The sequence below is a fragment of the Danio rerio genome, chromosome 20, assembly GCF_052040795.2.
Source record: "Danio rerio strain M-AB ecotype USA chromosome 20, GRCz13ab, whole genome shotgun sequence".
Taxonomy (NCBI): Eukaryota; Metazoa; Chordata; class Actinopteri; order Cypriniformes; family Danionidae; genus Danio; species Danio rerio.
Window position 1 is genome coordinate 10,492,404 of NC_141040.1, and position 19,171 is coordinate 10,511,574.

Sequence of the window (19,171 nt, forward strand, 5' to 3'; positions counted from 1 at the left end):
CAGTTGGAGCAAATTTCTGCACAAAGGTAGATCTCCAGGAACAGGATTGGGCACCCCTACTCTATAGTATCTGCCATGTCCCATCCCCCTTTAAGATGCTTCTCATTTGTGCAACACCTAAGTACTACACACCATATAGTACATTTAAAACAGTATGCGAGCCGAGAAGTTTGTCCAAATTTATAGGCTGCGTCCAAAACAGCCTACTACTCAGTAGGTTTTGCATTTAAATTTAAATGTACTACTTGGCTGTTAGAAAAGTAGGTTCTATACAGTATGAATGTAAAAAGTATGAATGAAATTCGAATGTACTACATCTGCCATTTTGTTATGGTCAAGTGACCTACCTGCATCAGTTTCTTCGCTTCACTCCATTCATAAATTTTCTTGCGGGGCATCATGGTATAGTGCAGCGTGCATGGGATACGCACTACCTATCTTGCCAGAAGTTGTAAGTCATCCGGGTACTTCTTCCATACTGATTTTCGAATTCTATGAATTCGCACATAATACACTGATTTTAGTATACTATATAGTATGGAAGTATGTGATTTTGCACGCAGCGATAGTATTCGATGACCTATATAGATGACCTATTACTTCTGTTAAGATTCTGAAGTGTGCATTCGATGGACAATAAGCCATTCCATAATACACCGTGAGAAAATTCATGAATGGAAGGGAAGCGACGCCAAAGAGCATAGAATCACCAAGAGGCGACACTCTAGTGCAATTTGGGAAACAGCCACTACTCAACAGCATATTTTAAATCTGTAAAATAAACTATTAAAAGTGCTGATGATTGTGATAGTATGCGCTGTATTGTCTTTCAGGTTGTATCTCAGCTTTAATGCGCTTTTTAAATAAATAAATAAAAAACAAAGCAGCTGCTTGCTATCGCAACAACAATAAGATCCAATGGACAGCCGACCGCTTGCACTCCAAAATGGTGGAATCCGAGGCTGTTGCTGGGCGCTGCTGTTGCAATGGAACATTATATTGAGTGTCACCTCTTGGTCATTCTAAGCTCTTTGGCAACGCAACTGACATGGGAAGGTCATGTGATCAAGACAAAAAGGCGGATGTAGTATGTTCCAGTTTTATTCAAACTCACATTCATGCTATATAGAACGTATTTTTTCTAACAGTTGTGTAGTACATTTAAAATGCAGAACCTACAGTAGTAGGCAATTTCGGATGCAGCCTTGCTTTTTCAATTGATGTGCTTGAGCTCAAACACTTTCACTGGCTAAGCTGTGGTATTGGTTGGGCTATTACATTTCCCACCCTGTATTCATTCACTCATTCACTCATTCATTCATTCATTCATTTTCTTTCCGGCTTAGTCGCTTTCAGTGGTGTAAAGTAACTAATTACAAATACTCAAATTATAGAAATTGAGTAGTTTTTCTCAGGAAGTGTACTTTACTAAGTAGTTTTATAATTGTGCACTTTAACTTTCCCTTGAGTACATTTTTAATGCAGTATCTGTACTTTTACTCCACAACTTTACTTTAACCTGCAGTCACTACTTTATTATTTCCTGTCTATGGGGATTAGAAAAATCAGAACCTGTAATTTCTGTCCAATCAAATCAAACATAGAAGGTACATCGCCTCATAATGAACTACCTCGAGACATGAGCGCTTTAAAATTGCGAATGGCGCAGTACGCGTAAGTTTGTTTACTGTCTGCCTTGTTTGTTTTATTTTCTGCCTAGAGCAACATTGTAGCACATTTTTGACCAAGACTATTTTCCTCTCAGGAACAAATAGTTATCCTATCCTCTCCTTCTTGCTGTGGGGGGATTGTGAAACCCACTAAGCCACTGTGACACCCTCTTCGTGTTTCAATTGATATTAAATTTTGTCAAATTTCTAATATGAAAAAGGATATTTCAAAGTCTTTCACAATACCTTTAAAGTTCTACTGGAGAAAAAAAAATGTTCCTAAATCTTGAATAACAATAGAGTGAGTAAAGTATCTTTTATTTGGTGAAAACTACTAATGAATGCCCTAATTCAATGATTTTTATTTTTATTTTTTTTTACATTTGACCAAAAATGGTCTAAAAAATTAAAACTTCACTAACAATTTGTCAAAGTAACCAATGGAGTGTGCTCCTGTTTAGTAATTCACAAGGCAGAACTGTCATTTGCTCAACCTTTACAACAAAATGTCGTCCACTATACGTGTTGACGATTAAAGCGAGAAAGTAAAAAAAAATCATTTTGAAAACGAAAAGCATTGATTTTATTTTTTTGCTGTTTGAAACAACTAACACTCATTTGGGGGATGGTGGGTCTCTAGTGGGGGGGTCTTTGGAACGACCGCTGGCAAACGCTATGGATGAGCTCACCGGGGGCGTTGGTTGGACCAGGGGGAGAGCCCACCAAGCCATGCCCGGACAGAGACCACTCTCTCCGGCATGACCCGCGCCTGGAGGGGGGGTAGCGCGTCCCTGGGTTTCGCTGACCTGCCGTCGAGATTTCGATAACAGACTCAAATGAAGGACTTAGTGCAATTTTCGATTTCGCGGTTGAACGAACCAGGGGTCTAACGAGGGCCCCGTTGCCCCAAAACAAGCGTTCAAACCCGGGCAAACCAAGTGCGCGCTGCTGCCCTGGTCCTACCAAGGACCCAGGCCTCAATGGCCAGCAAAGCTACCCCAAAACAAGCGTTCAAACCCGGGCAAACCAAGTGGGCGCTGCTGCCCTGGTCCTACCAAGGACCCAGGCCTCAATGGCCAGCAAAGCTACCCCAAAACAAGCGTTCAAATCCGGGCAAACCAAATGCGCACTGCTGCCCTGGTCCTTCCAAGGACCCAGGCCTCATTGGCCAGCAAAGCTACCCCAAAACAAGCGTTCAAACCCGGGCAAACCAAGTGGGCGCTGCTGCCCTGGTCCTTCCAAGGACCCAGGCCTCAATGGCCAGCAAAGCTACCCCAAAACAAGCGTTCAAACCCGGGCAAACCAAGTGGGCGCTGCTGCCCTGGTCCTACCAAGGACCCAGGCCTCAATGGCCAGCAAAGCTACCCCAAAACAAGCGTTCAAACCCGGGCAAACCAAGTGGGCGCTGCTGCCCTGGTCCTACCAAGGACCCAGGCCTCAATGGCCAGCAAAGCTACCCCAAAACAAGCGTTCAAATCCGGGCAAACCAAGTGGGCGCTGCTGCCCTGGTCCTTCCAAGGACCCAGGCCTCAATGGCCAGCAAAGCTACCCCAAAACAAGCGTTCAAACCCGGGCAAACCAAGTGGGCGCTGCTGCCCTGGTCCTACCAAGGACCCAGGCCTCATTGGCCAGCAAAGCTACCCCAAAACAAGCGTTCAAACCCGGGCAAACCAAGTGGGCGCTGCTGCCCTGGTCCTACCAAGGACCCAGGCCTCAATGGCCAGCAAAACTACCCCAAAACAAGCGTTCAAATCCGGGCAAACCAAGTGCGCACTGCTGCCCTGGTCCTTCCAAGGACCCAGGCCTCAATGGCCAGCAAAGCTACCCCAAAACAAGCGTTCAAACCCGGGCAAACCAAGTGGGCGCTGCTGCCCTGGTCCTACCAAGGACCCAGGCCTCAATGGCCAGCAAAACTACCCCAAAACAAGCGTTCAAATCCGGGCAAACCAAGTGCGCACTGCTGCCCTGGTCCTTCCAAGGACCCAGGCCTCAATGGCCAGCAAAGCTACCCCAAAACAAGCGTTCAAACCCGGGCAAACCAAGTGGGCGCTGCTGCCCTGGTCCTACCAAGGACCCAGGCCTCAATGGCCAGCAAAACTACCCCAAAACAAGCGTTCAAATCCGGGCAAACCAAGTGCGCACTGCTGCCCTGGTCCTTCCAAGTACCCAGGCCTCATTGGCCAGCAAAGCTACCCCAAAACAAGCGGTCAAATCCGGGCAAACCAAATGCGCACTGCTGCCCTGGTCCTTCCAAGGACCCAGGCCTCATTGGCCAGCAAAGCTACCCCAAAACAAGCGTTCAAATCCGGGCAAACCAAGTGGGCTGAACAAAATGGGAGTCAGGGGTCCATGGCAGTCCACCGCGCGCAAAGGCCTATTTGGGTCACCAACGGTAAGCGATGGGTCAGAAAGAGCCAGGGGGGGGGGGTGTCTTTGGTGATCAGTGCTTGCCCGGGATAAGTGAGGGTGTATTGGGCAGAGAGCGCGTGACATGAAGCCTCGGAGGCCAATGGTTCACCAGCGGCACCATTTACGCACCAGCTGAGACCTAAGTGCGCTCACCGGGGGCGTTGGTTGGACCAGGGGAAGAGCCCACCAAGCAATGCCCGGAAAGAGACCACTCTCTCCGGCATGACCCGCGCCTGGAGGGGGGGTAGCGCGTCCCTAGGTTTCGCTGACCTGCCGTCGAGTTTTCGATAACAGACACAAATGAAGGACTTAGTGCAATTTTCGATTTCGCGGTTGAACGAACCAGGGGTCTAAAGAGGGGCCCGTTGCCCCAAAACAAGCGTTCAAACCCGGGCAAACCAAGTGGGCGCTGCTGCCCTGGTCCTACCAAGGACCCAGGCCTCAATGGCCAGCAAAGCTACCCCAAAACAAGCGTTCAAACCCGGGCAAACCAAGTGGGCGCTGCTGCCCTGGTCCTACCAAGGACCCAGGCCTCAATGGCCAGCAAAGCTACCCCAAAACAAGCGTTCAAACCCGGGCAAACCAAGTGGGCGCTGCTGCCCTGGTCCTACCAAGGACCCAGGCCTCAATGGCCAGCAAAACTACCCCAAAACAAGCGTTCAAATCCGGGCAAACCAAGTGCGCACTGCTGCCCTGGTCCTTCCAAGGACCCAGGCCTCAATGGCCAGCAAAACTACCCCAAAACAAGCGTTCAAATCCGGGCAAACCAAGTGCGCGCTGCTGCCCTGGTCCTTCCAAGGACCCAGGCCTCAATGGCCAGCAAAGCTACCCCAAAACAAGCGTTCAAACCCGGGCAAACCAAGTGGGCGCTGCTGCCCTGGTCCTACCAAGGACCCAGGCCTCAATGGCCAGCAAAGCTACCTTAAAACAAGCGTTCAAACCCGGGCAAACCAAGTGGGCGCTGCTGCCCTGGTCCTACCAAGGACCCAGGCCTCAATGGCCAGCAAAACTACCCCAAAACAAGCGTTCAAACCCGGGCAAACCAAGTGGGCGCTGCTGCCCTGGTCCTACCAAGGACCCAGGCCTCAATGGCCAGCAAAACTACCCCAAAACAAGCGTTCAAACCCGGGCAAACCAAGTGGGCGCTGCTGCCCTGGTCCTACCAAGGACCCAGGCCTCAATGGCCAGCAAAGCTGCCCGAAAACAAGCGTTCAAACCCGGGCAAGGCCAGTGGGCTGGACACCATGGGAGTCGGGGGGTCCACGGGAGTCAAGGGTCCATGTCTGAGCTACTAACCCGTCTCCCAGCGTCAGTCACCCCGCAGCAAACATAAGACCCCATCGCTGACGGGGGCTAGAACGACGTGCGGCTGGTGCCCCATACACGAGCCCAGGGCCGGTGGTGACCCATTCACAAACCCAAAGACCGATTGGGCCACCAGCGGTACGTCTTGGCCAGTTGGGTCACCAGCAGCACGTCTGTCTGATCCATGCGGTTTGTAGGAGTTAGTGTCCCCGGGCTTAATAGTGGGGTGCCCGGGCACGGCTGGTGATTAGGTGCAAATCTAGGGGGTCCTTTGGAACCAGCGCTCGCCGCCGGAGAGTGCGTGTACCTCGGGCAGAGCGTGCAGGGCACGGCCCCCCCCCCCAACGCTGGATCTCAGAGGCCCCAGGCCAGGGAGAGGGGCCGGGCTCGCTCCATAAGAAGGGTGCGTGTGCCTCGGGCAGAGCGCGCAAGGCACAGGCCCCCCCCACCGCTGGATCTCATAGGCCCCAGGCCAGGGAGAGGGGCCGGGCTCGCTCCCCAAGAAGGGTGCGTGTGCCTCGGGCAGAGCGCGCAAGGCACAGCCCCCCCCCACCGCTGGATCTCAGAGGCCCCAGGCCAGGGAGAGGGGCCGGGCTCGCTCCCCAAGAAGGGTGCGTGTGCCTCGGGCAGAGCGCGCAAGGCACAGGCCCCCCCCACCGCTGGATCTCAGAGGCCCCAGGCCAGGGAGAGGGGCCGGGCTCGCTCCCCAAGAAGGGTGCGTGTGCCTCGGGCAGAGCGCGCAAGGCACAGCCCCCCCCCCCCCCACCGCTGGATCTCAGAGGCCCCAGGCCAGGGAGAGGGGCCGGGCTCGCTCCCCAAGAAGGGTGCGTGTGCCTCGGGCAGAGCGCGCAAGGCACAGCCCCCCCCCCACCGCTGGATCTCAGAGGCCCCAGGCCAGGGAGAGGGGCCGGGCTCGCTCCCCAAGAAGGGTGCGTGTGCCTCGGGCAGAGCGCGCAAGGCACAGCCCCCCCCCCACCGCTGGATCTCAGAGGCCCCAGGCCAGGGAGAGGGGCCGGGCTCGCTCCCCAAGAAGGGTGCGTGTGCCTCGGGCAGAGCGCGCAAGGCACAGGCCCCCCCCCACCGCTGGATCTCAGAGGCCCCAGGCCAGGGAGAGGGGCCGGGCTCGCTCCCCAAGAAGGGTGCGTGTGCCTCGGGCAGAGCGCGCAAGGCACAGCCCCCCCCCCACCGCTGGATCTCATAGGCCCCAGGCCAGGGAGAGGGGCCGGGCTCGCTCCCCAAGAAGGGTGCGTGTACCTCGGGCAGAGCGCGCAAGGCACAGGCCCCCCCCACCGCTGGATCTCATAGGCCCCAGGCCAGGGAGAGGGGCCGGGCTCGCTCCCCAAGAAGGGTGCGTGTACCCCGGGCAGAGCGCGCGGGGCACAGGCCTCCCCAACGCTGGATCTCATAGGCCCCAGGCCAGGGAGAGGGGCCGGGCTCGCTCCCCAAGAAGGGTGCGTGTACCCCGGGCAGAGCGCGCGGGGCACAGGCCTCCCCAACGCTGGATCTCATAGGCCCCAGGCCAGGGAGAGGGGCCGGGCTCGCTCCCCAAGAAGGGTGCGTGTACCCCGGGCAGAGCGCGCGGGGCACAGGCCTCCCCGACGCTGGATCTCAGAGGCCCCATCAATGGTTCACCAGCGGCTCCATCAATGGTTCACCAGCGGCACATTCTTACGCATCTAGCGCCAAAGGTCCAACAGGAATACGTTATGCCTGGCGCTCACCGGGGCTTTGGTTAGACCCAGGCCCGAGCCCACCAAACCATGCCCGACGGGAGACCACCCTTCCCGGCCTGCTTGTCGGGACGTCCCGCGCCTGGAGGTTTTTGCCCGACACCCACAATCTCTGACCTGCCATCAGGGTTTCGGGAAAGGCGAAAAAATATGGACTTAGTCTCTGGCAGTCCAGTCGCCAGACCCCACGGTGACTGATCGATAGGAGCTAGTGTGGCGCCCCAGGGGCTAGGCCCCCACCCAGGCCCCCCAAAGCACCAATGGGGTCGGCCTCTATGGGTGTGGCAGATCCTCCCCGTCCTGGGCGCTCTATCAGGGAGGCGTGGGGGTGTCCCTCCGCACACAGCGCCCCCCCTTCCCGCCCCGATCTGTGGGTAAAGGACCCAGATGGCCCGTCTGGCTAAATGACCCAGAGCTTGTCTGCTGCTCAGCCTGCCCGCCAGCCCGCCCCCCTGGACTCCGTTTCCCCCGCGCCGATACTCGGCCCGTGCCCCCGCCCCACGCCCCTCGCCCTGCGAGGGCTGGGGGATGTTCGGTGGGTTCGGTCGAGTCACCCGGCGCCGTGAATCGAGGCCCCAGGGGCAGCGTAGGGAACGAGCTGGTGTGGGCTTCGATTCTACCCCGGCCCGAGTGTGTGCGTCTGCATCCCGTCCGTCCGCCCGCAACGCCGCCCACCCCCTGGGTTTATCCTTGCTGGCTCCCGGCTGACCCCCACCCCGCCTACCCTGCTCCCGGGGGAGTGAGGGTGGTTGGTTGGGAGGGGAAGCTAATGGACTCCGGCGAGGTGAAACGTGCCAGGGTCAGTGGTGCCGGGGTTACGGGCTGTCTGGACCCCCCTTTCGATGGTTGGTGCGTATCCCATGTTGGTTGTAGCAGGTCACAAAAGCTCCCGCGGCTGGCGCGTGTGGAGCTGCCCCCCCCCCCGATGGGGCTCAAACAATCAATCCCCTTTTTGGGGTGGAAAAAGTGAACGTGAATGGCTGTGGAAAAGCTCCCGCTGGCCAGAACAGCAAAATGAAGGGGGGGATAGGGAGTGAGGTGGGACACCCCTTCCCCAACTCGAGTCGTGACAAGAGAGAGAGGTGTCGAACCGCTGACCGGGGCAACGATGAAGGGGCGGTGGGGTGAATTGTTTAACGGGACACCCCCTCTGGTTCCTTTGGAAAGGGGGGAAGGGAGTGAGGTGGACACCCCTCTCCCCCCTACTTGAGAAGTCGTAACAAAAGAAGGCTTGAACCGAATGGATCTCCGTAGGGCATCGGCTTACACCTCCTGGTGCGGGGGGGTGTCCTTCCCCTTTAAGAAATACGGGTCCACCAACGTCATGACGCGGAAGTGGACGCCGCCTCCGGCCGCTTATTAACCGCCGCACGTGGCGTGCGGGCCCCTTTCCCCCTCTGCATTGGCTCTGGCACGGTCATGGCTGAATGTGCCCTATGCTTCAACGTCTACAGCCGGCTTGCGCCTCACCTGACGGCCGTTCACAAGGTGGCCAACTCGGACGAGAAGCGGCTGCTTCTCGCGCTGGCCGCCGGCCGCGTGGACACGCGGAAGACACCGTGCCCGGTCCCGGGATGTCGCCGGACGCCAGCCCGCCTAGACAGGCACTTGAGGCAGCACGCGGAGCTCTCGACCTCGGGAAGGAAAGAGGCTATGGGGAGGGCGAAACGCCGGAAAGTAGCTCGGGAGTTGCAGTGGCTGAGGTCCACCCAGCCTGCAATCCCTGTCGTGTCCCAGCTAGCATCGTCCTCCGAGGGGGAGCGGGACTCGGAGGACCCAGAGGCCGGCCGCCCGTGCGCCGACCGCGGCTGCAGGCGCGCCACCGAGCGCATACAGGCTCAGCTCACGGACCTGGGGAAACAGGTTACCAAGATGCGGTCCACCCTGCTCCAGATCACACGCCTCTACCGGGAGCTGAGGAAGGGAGAAGGGGGGAGAAGGAGGAGGAAGCGGGCGAGGAGAACCAGGTCGCCTCCTGCACCACCGGCTCCCGGGCGAGGCGCGGCCGGAGGTCCGACGCCCCCCGAGCCTCCGGAGGCTTTGGAACCCTACCCGTTCCCGGACCACGTCCCCGCGCTGAGTTGAGTATATTTCAGGCACGTCACTGTCGCTCTGCTGGCTGTGTGCCTTCGGGGAAGTTGACTCTTGGTTGTGCTCGTTCCACAGACCTTCTCTTGGGGGAGTTCGAAGGGTACCAACTGGGCAGCGAGCCCACCCCCCGCCTGCGGAACAACGTCACTTCGAAGCTGGGGAGAATCAAAGCCTTCCTTGGTTACATGGCCAGGGGCACCGCGGAGCCAGGGGACTTCCTCTTCCTCAACCAACCAGCCCGAATCCGAGCGTGGGCCGCCCGGCTAGGTCAGACGCGCATGGCCGAGCCCACCAGGCAGCACTACCTGAAGAACGTGGCTCAGTTCCTAGACTACCTCTCGGAGACGCCGCCGGCCGCCTGTCAGCTCTCCAGCACGGCTCTGGTTCTGATTCGAAGGGAGGTCAGAGCCCTCATCCGCGGCATACGCCGGCGTGTCGTCGTGCACGAGGTAAGGACCAAGCAGGCGAAGGAAACCCAACTGATCCCCAAGGCCAGCCTGGTGCGCTGTCACCGGACCGCTGGGAGGAAAATTCCCGCCCTGCTAGGTAAGCAAGCCCTTCCGCCGTTCCAGCGATTCCCCCTGTTCGTTCTTCCGGGGCACCAACAGCCCTTGGTTCATCCAGCCACGTCTGTCTGCCCCTCTCCCCCGCGAATGGGACTCATTCGGGGGGGAAGGGGGGCAGACCGACGTGGCTGGATGAACCAACAGCTGCTGGTGGCCCGGAGAGGAATTGTGCGTTTCTTCTTCAGGGGCACCAGCAGTCCATGAACTGCTGGTGCCCCTGAAGAAGAAACGCACAATTCCTCTCCGGGCCACCAGCAGCTGTTGTTTGAGCTGCTGGCGCCCCGGAGAACAAGTCACCAGCAGCCAAGAGCTGTTGGTGACCCAGAAAGGAAATAGAACCGTCGGTGGTCTAATCTGTCTAATGTCCTTCACCAGATAGCCTCGAATCCAACCCAAGCACTAGGCAACAGTGGCGCTTCTATGGCTTTCTGACTGGCTACCTAACCTCCATCTCTGGGCACCGCTGTGGAGTCTTCCAGAATCTCACAATCCAGGAGGTTGAAGAGGCCTCCAGAAGCCCCGACGAGTCTGCTTATGTCATTAACGTGAGTATGGCGCAAGTAAGGTGGGGGTCACCAGTAGCATGCTCTCTCACTCACTCACTCACTCACTCACTCACTCACTGCTTGTTCTCTGATGGCAGATTACCACTCACAAAACAAACAGAGCCTTTGGGGCGGCTCAGCTGTCCCTAAACAGGGAGGAATACAGCTGGTTCCGCAGGTTTTTGGCGCTGCGGGCTGGTCTCCCCGGAGGGAGCCAGGCTACCTATTTCTTTTTCACTTCCAGAGCCAGTCCTTGTCGGACCCTGAACAAGTACTTTCAGTCTGCTTGGCTCAGTATGGGCCTTCCAGGCAAACCCACCTTTACTGACGTACGCACTGCGATCGCAACTCATGTGAGTAGGCATTGTGACGCCCCTGTAACTACCAGCGGCGGCTTCTATCCTAATCAAGCTTCTGTCTCTCTCCGACGCAGGCAAAGAATGCACACTCTTCAGAGGATCGCCGCAAGGTGGCGCAATTCATGTGCCATGACACTTCAACCTCAGATAAGTTCTACGCACTTCACCTCGGACCTCTCCAAGCACGCGAGCGCCGCAGACTCTTTGAAAGGGCCCTGGTGGAGGAGGAGGAGGAGGAGGAGGAGGATGGGGAGGCAGCGGGCACTGAAAGCCCCCCGCGGAAAGGGCGCAAGAGGACGGAGACTTCCGTCTCTCCCCTGGTAAAAATCACATTCTCTTTGGCGTGGACAGCAGAACGTGTGGCATTGGCTAACTTCCCTTTATGTGTCTCTTTTCCAGGAGGGAACCAGCAGGAGGACGCTGCCATGGCGCCCTGCCAAAGGGAAAAGCCAGGGCGCTCGCCCGCTCGAACAAACAGAAGACTCTGAATCGTCCTGAATAAATATTGTACAACTTAACGGTCAAATGGTGTTCAGTGTCTTCATTATTCCTTTTATTTATTATCTGTGTGGTAAAAGTAAATTCAGTGGGGACAAAAATGAGCCCTGTCTTCTTAGTTCAACGCTGTATGCCTGCTGCGTCCAGGTCCTGCCTTGGCTACGTTCCGATTGGGACAGATTAGCCCTAACTTGTGTGTTAAAAGTGTCACGTGGGATGCCCTCGTCCAGGTTCTGCCTTGGCTACGTTCCAATTGGGACAAACTATCCCTGCCTTGAGTGTTAAAAGTGACTCGCGGGACGCCCCCGTCCAGGTTCAGCCTTGGTTGATAGCTCATAGGGAGAATGAATCCCTTTTCCAGCACAAGGGGGTGATGGGCTGGACAAATCTGTCCAGGTCTGCAAATGCTTTGAACGCCCAGAAGGCCTTGAGTCCAATTCTGTATATTAGCAAGCTTCTCCCGGGACAGCTCGGTCCTTAGAGATGCATGAATAGGTCAGGACAGGGCAGCTGTGGAGTGGAGGTTAACTTTATGGAGAAAGTGAACAACAGCGAATACTAATTCTGGCTATTTTCAGAGATGTGTCTAAGCTGTTTCAGAGCTGATCAAAACCTGCATGGGGCAGTAAAAAAGAGTCTGACAGTCTCTGCTGAGCCGAGATGAAAAGAGCCAACCACCAGGGTAAAAATATCACAAAGAACCAAATATCTCTTCTGTTCAGCCTGACATGCACACCTGTCTGAGCTGCGGTTTAGGGTGTTCACGCTTACAAGCTGCACACTTCACAGACACACACACACACACACACACACACATGCTGAGAAGCTTGTACTCTATGGCAGCTGCTGACAGATGAGAATAAGGACTGATGGAAGCAGAGATGCTGCGAATGAAGAAGGATGGCAAACTTAACTGTGTTTGAGCAGCTACAATGAACAATCATGAGCTGATAAACACAATCAAAGGTAGCAAATCAGAAAGCAGCCTTCTGAATCATCCATTCCACAAATATAATTGTTTATAATTGTCATCCACTCATGCCTGGACACTTTTTAAACCGTATCTGCTACTAATTCAAATCATATTCATGAAGCATTTAAAATATGCATAGAAATTCCAACAGGAATGACAAATGTCTGTTACTCAGGATGCATGTGGGGTCTTAAAAAGTCTTAAAGAGTCCTTATGCATTAAAAAAAGGTCATATTGTGGTCTCCAACAACAGGCTGATATGCATGCAAGGTCAAAAACATTGTCTTATAATATGGATTAATTTTTACCTAATTATCCCAACAATTCTCTTATGATTTGTTCATTGATTAATTTGTTCCCAAACCCCTCCTTAGCGAAATGCTAATCTGCGCTGATTGGTCCAATGACCCTATTGTTGCTGGGTCGATTGTGTTCAACGCGAGAATCGCCCACCACGGCTTATCAACATTGTTAAAGTAGTCAGAGTACAGAGTATATGTGTGAGGCTAACGTAGGAGTGCATTAAAGTAATGCAGTTTAACCATGAGACCATTAACCATTAATCCGCACAGTGGCAAAAGCTGATCTATTTTGAAACTTGACTGCTGCACGTGTGTAGGAACAGCTGATGGTGGCCATAGCAATGACAAACTGCAGAGCATCACAAGCTCAAAAAAGCATTTATATAAAGAGTTAACCAGACAAGCCACGTGGAGCAGTTACAAGTAACTAAACACAATTAAATACACATTTTGCAAGCTAGAGAAAACAAGGAAGAAACTGATCATGAACTGTATACTGCAAAGTTCCTGTCAAGCTCTGTCAAAGTCCCATACATCCATAGTCTTTCCTGACCTTTTCTTTAACTAGTGGCCGACAAATCCTCTGTTGTAAGCGTGTAGATTTCTGAAGCACAAGTCAGAAAAATGACAGGATCACAGTACAAGGCTAAATATAAACGTCAAGCACTAACTTTATACAGCCTCATCTTTAGGTGGGGAAAATAACACTAACTTTCCCTCACACTTCAGAGCACAATGTCTACACGACATGATTCAAACGGGATCTGCCACAGTGTTTGTCTTCTTTTTCTTTCTACAGTGTTTGTGGCCGGGGGTTTTAATTTTCCCGGGTCTGTGCGCACAACAAATAGGCAGGCAGGGCTTGAGTTGCATATTGACATCACACCGACACAACAAAAGATTTGTGACCCTGATGATTCATTTAAACCACTTTGAGTCGACTCTTTTATAGATGAATCAATACTTTTTAAACATACTGCACTTTCAGATTCAAGCCTTAGCTGGATATTTCACTTCACTTAAAGCGGTGTTACACACTGCATGGAAGGTCATTTTTAAAAACCCATAACAGGGACTCTTTAAATAAAAATAAATAAATAAATAAACTATAGGCCCTAAAAAGTCTTATGCTCATTAAAATGTTATCTTGTAGGTCTTAAATAATTGTAAACTGGGGGGGAGGTGGAGGGGGGTGTTTGGCAAGTCGGAGCACTCACTCTGGTCCCTCGGGCTCTGTGATTGGTTGTGGAAATTGGCAATCCAAATTCTGGACATTGCAACCTGCAGAGCCTGGAAAGTTTAAAAAAAGTTTTCTGTGTATTTATAGCCCATAAGTAAGGACACTGACCAGGGGCTATTTCATAAAACTGGTTAAGAAAAGCAGGTATTAAAGTCAAAAGCCTGACTTCAATGAGCTGAACTAAACGTCCACGATTAAATTGGTTCCATAATAGCAAGTTGAAGATCATTTGATCTGACTAGTCTGATTTCAGTTTAAATAATCAAGATAACTGCTCGTGCACGTTTCGGTCGTGAAACCTTAAAAGTCGAGCATAGATACATCGATTATGTTGTGTGCTACCATGGCAACTTAGAGAACTGAAAGAGCTCAGAAATGAGACACAGCTGTTCACAGCGAGTGAGCCGCGAAACTGCAAACTGTTCAATAAGCTACATTTGTAGCAATATATTTTTAAATGTATGCTATTATTTAGGCCTATTAACATGAAATTAAATATTTGTTATAAAACATAGTAATTGTGCTTGACCGCGCGCATGTGAGAGAGATGATTTGCGCTTACTGCCAATTGTTGCTTGCAAGGAAAAGTTTGAATGCATTACAGGCTTACTGTAACATACAAAATGTTCTAAATGTAAGCACATTGGTTTAAAATAAATAAAGAGCCATGCACGCACAAGCGGTGGGATTTTTTATTTTCTCCCGAATCTGCTGCAAATCGTTGCTTTTCCTTTGCCACATGTGTTTGCCACGGCCCATGGGAAAATATCTTTACATTAAAGTGATGCTGCTGCACAGCACGGATCATCTCCTGATTATTCAACTCAGTTTATAGCTTTAAAGTCATTATTTAATAAATGTAGCCTTCTTCTTTATATAAGTCAGTGTCTTTCTTACCCCCGTGCTCATGTAAGTTTCCTCCAGGTGCTTCGGTTTCCCCCAAATCCAATGTGCTATGAGTGAATTGAATAAGCTATTGGCTGTAGTGTAGGAACGTGAATGAGTGTGTATGGATGCTTCCCAGTGAAGGCGTCTGCTGCATAAATCGTATGCTGTATAAATTGGCCGTTCATTGCGCTGTGATAACCCCAGATTAATAAAGGCACTAAGCTGAAAAAAAAAAAAAATGTATATATATATATATATATATATATATATATATATATAGAGAGAGAGAGAGAGAGAGAGAGAGAGAGAGAGAGAGAGAGAGAGAGAGCTAAGAACCCCCCTCACAGATTTCTCTTTTAAATTAATATTTTCTACAAGATGCTTTACAATAATATAATATATTTGTGCATACATTAGATTATTCAGTACCAATGCAAAGTTTGGAATCTATCTATCTATCTATCTATCTATCTATCTATCTATCTATCTATCTATCTATCTATCTATCTATCTATCTATCTATCTATCTATCTATCTATCTATCTATCTATCTATCTATCTAATTTTTTTTTTCTTTTTTAGTGACTATAAAGTTTTAATCATTATTAAGAGGTTAAGTGAATTTAAATGACATCGAATTATGGCAGGTGAATGTTTACTTTGATTAAGCTTGAACTTAAACTTAGCCTGACAGTTAGCCTGCCCCGGACCAGGCTAGTTTCCCAGCATAAGTTGCCAGGGTAACTAAGTTTGAACTATCGTAAATTTGATTTATGAAACTGAATCCGCCATTAATAAACCTGACTTACCAAAATAAGCTGGGCTTTTTCTGTAAGCTTGGTTTATGGAATAGCCCCCTGGACAGTCTGTTGTGCATATATATATATATATATATATATATATATATATATATATATATATATATATATATATATATATATATATATATATATATATATATTTTTTTTTTATTTTTTTATTATTTTTTTTTATACAACAGTTCTTTCTGGTTCTCGTATCTGATTGGTTGATAGCGGTGATATATTTAAGTACTATCAGCACCCGTACAGCCTCTTTAACCTTTGTGAATTACTCCGCCCACATACAGCCAGCAAAATGCAGACAGTACAGATCTAAAGTTTAAAAAATGCTTGCTCAGCCTTTTTAACTGTCAGCCTATGATTTGAATCCAACGCGAAAGAAAGTAGTTCCTCATTCAAAAGGGTTTTTGAGACTCCAATGTTTGATTTTGTTTTTATATACACACTTATGCCGTCAAGCTGTTGTATAAACGCAATATCATACGAGTAGCAGTGCGATATGGCTGTATATCGGCACTGTATATCGGCACTATATATATATGGCATTTAATTAATTCATTTTTTTTTGTAAGATTTGTTAAAAATGTGTATTCAACAAGAGGTTGTTTAAAATATGTGGCTAAGAAATAACTAATTATGTTATAATATAAAAAGTCCTACATTAGTATAAAATTTCATTTATAACAGTCTTAAAAAGTCTTATACTTGACTATGTGAAACCTGCAGAAATTCTGGTTACTACACAAAGACAACTAATGTGTGGAACGTATTAAATGTAGTATCAGTGGTATTTATTTATTTTTTTTTCTCTACAGTCTAGTTAAATGACTTTTTGTACAGTGTATACATTCTAGTGCTAAATTTACAGCACTGTGTGTTTAACCTTACATAAAAAGAAATGGTATTTAGTAAAACACTCAAACATAGTTTAACTTGAATTTTAAAGGATAGATCACACCAAAAAAAAAAAAAAAAAAAACATATTCTGGCATCTTTTACATAACATTCACTTGATCTGAAACCAGTTTCTTTCTACTGTAAAACACAAGGGACAATATATTAAAGAATGTTGAATAACAGTAGGCATTGACTTAAATAGTATTTGTTTTTTTTTCTTACTATTGATGTCAATGGCTACCAGTTTCCAATATTTTTAAAGTATCTACTTTTTTTGTTTCACAGAAAAAAAAAAAAGGAAAACAGCTGTAAATGGTAAATTAAATGGTGATTAATTTTTCACTTTTGCGTGAACTGTTCCTTTAATGTCAAAAATAATATTTATAGATCTATAGTGCAAATGCTTGCGCTAATGTCAGGTAATATTTTTATATAATGTTTTATTTAAGTGCATATTTTTTTTTACCAATTAACGTATGTATGTATGTATTTAATTCGATCCATTTTATTACTAAATAGTTTTTTTAAGGGTGTAATGGCATGCACACATACATCGTTCCCAAGGAAACATTTATATTTGTTATTTAGTTTAAAGTGTTCAAAACCTATTAAAAATATAAATAATAATAATAATGAAGTAATGATCTTAATAATAATAATAATAATAATAATAATAATGATAATAATAAGAAAACCATGACAATGTCACCAAAAAGGCAAATTTATTAATTAAAAAAAAAACAAGCAATCTAAATAAGCAAAAAATCTAAATAATTCAGTATTTTAGTAAATAACTATAATGTATATTAAAACATATTAAAATAGCAATGCCATAATAACATGCTCCACTGTATATCTATAATGTTTAAAAACTAATATATTTTCAATTCATATATGCATAATTCAGTATGTCATGCTGCTGTGTATTCTGTCAGTTTTGACAGCAATGGTTTGTCATTTTGCTAAAGGCAACAGCACACAAACAGTTGAATAATGGTCCCACTGGCAGACTTACATTAAGACCAGTGAAGCAGAGCAGAAAGAAAGGCTTTTGTGTAATTTAAAATTAGGCATCTCAGAACTATTTTGAGATGTTATTTTGATGTATGACGCGAGATCAGTGATTGGCTTATCGCTGATGTCTGTGTAAAGCAGCAGCAACCAGGCAGAAATGGACTGGGCACCGCACCTGCTGCTCCTCACCAACACAACAACTCCATCAATCTTCAGAGACAAAAAATCTTGTTCATTTCAAGCAGAAATACAGATAAATATCATTCTCTGCTACAAATACATTTGGGTGCACAACATTTCCTACTTCTGTATTAATGATTAGACTAGTATTTATACCAAATATTAGTTATTTACTTCCCTTGTAAAAATAATAGTCAATTTTTTTTTTTTCTTTTTTAAATAGTCTTCAAATGGTGTTTAACAGAGCAAGGAAATTTTTACAGTATGTCTGATAATTTTTTTTTTCTTCTTGAGAAAGTCTTATTTGTTTTATTTCGGCTAGAATAACAGTTTTTAATAAAATAAAAAAAAATTAAAAAACATTTTAGGGTCAATATTATTAGCCTCTTTAAGCTATTTTTTCGATAGTCTACAAAACAAACCATCATTATAAAATAACTTGCCTAATTACATTTTTTTTTTTTACCGTCATCATGGCAAAGATAAAATAAATCAGTTATTGGAAATAAATTATTAAAACTATTATGTTTAGAAATATGTCAAATAAAAAAATAATAAAAATGTTCTCTCCATTAAACAGAAATTGGTGGAAAAAATAAACGGGGTGGGGGGGGGGGGGTCAAATAATTCAGGGGGACTAATAATTCTGACTTCAACTATATAAAGAAAAAAGTTAAAATACTACCTTAATCTTACTACTTCAATGTTAATTGTATGTTACTTGATTATTATTGTTGATTATTAGTAACTGAAATTTATTTCTAGCCTACATTCACTAGGTAGCATACAGAGTCAGAAGTGAACGTGACAAGCATGTTATTATAAAAGAACCTTTCCCATTCACCCTCTAAGCACTGGTAAAATTAATCCAAAACAACAACAAACTTTCTTTTTTTTCATTCATCTTCTTTCGGCTTAGTCCCTTATTTATCAGGGGTTGCCAAAGCGGAATGAACCACCGACTATTGTCTGTCCCTGCATTCTCGTAAACTCTGTTACATTAGTTGTAAACAGTTGTAAAAAGGTATAACAATCTTTAAAGAAGCTTTTAAAAAAAGCATGTGACTTGCTCGAAGTAATTTCACTTCCTCTGGCGGGAAGTGTTGGAAAAATAATAAATTATTGAGATGAGAACCCAGTCTAGGAGACTTGAAACAAGCAAAATCTTCTTTATTGAGACGTGTTGGTTAATCTGCAGTCATACAGCGTCTTCAAGAAGTCCACGAGTCGGCAAGATCATATAGGAGTCTCTTACAAGGTATGCAGTTTGCAAGTTTTCTCACAAGTCTGATTTGAAACAAATATGTCCTGTCTAGGCATGGGCTGGTATAAGATTCTGACAGGATGGTAACCTTAGTTAAAAACTATCAATAATAGTTTTACGATTTCACTGTATTGTGGTTACTGCTCTAAAATATTTTCTTTTTAAATGTCTAGGTAAAAAATAAAAAATAAAATGTCCCCTTTGAGCACAATATATTTTATTTTGAGAAACATTTAAAATATTTTGGAACAGTAAACATGTCAGACTAAATAATTCATATGCATCTTTGACTTTTGCTGTCTTCATTAGTTTCAAAAACACAGATTTATTTACAGTTTTAAATGACGTCTTTGGATATGTTTTTTTTTTTTTTTTTTTTTTTACTGGCGATACTGTTTACTAAAAAAAAAAAAACATAA

At 47.6% G+C, this 19,171-nt stretch overlaps 2 protein-coding genes and 1 long non-coding RNA gene across 3 annotated transcripts in view; 2 read left to right on the forward strand and 1 right to left on the reverse strand.

Moving 5' to 3' along the window:
- LOC137488617 (uncharacterized protein C14orf132) overlaps positions 1-19,171 on the reverse strand; it is a 74,864-nt gene that overhangs the window by 12,718 nt on the left and 42,975 nt on the right. The gene's annotated exons all lie outside the window — the stretch shown is intronic.
- On the forward strand, positions 1,338-14,800 carry LOC147832127 (uncharacterized). Its single transcript, XR_015518181.1, has 3 exons — positions 1,338-2,215; positions 11,716-14,515; positions 14,718-14,800. It is a non-coding gene; the product is annotated as an uncharacterized LOC147832127 (long non-coding RNA).
- On the forward strand, positions 2,210-11,201 carry LOC137488604 (uncharacterized). The gene is made up of 7 exons (XM_087298044.1): positions 2,210-3,712; positions 3,990-5,347; positions 8,025-9,194; positions 9,281-9,751; positions 10,147-10,316; positions 10,415-10,995; positions 11,075-11,201. The coding sequence occupies exons 3-7, from the start codon at positions 8,534-8,536 to the stop codon at positions 11,175-11,177; spliced, it is 1,986 nt and encodes a 661-aa protein (XP_087154170.1). The 5' UTR covers positions 2,210-3,712; positions 3,990-5,347; positions 8,025-8,533; the 3' UTR covers positions 11,178-11,201.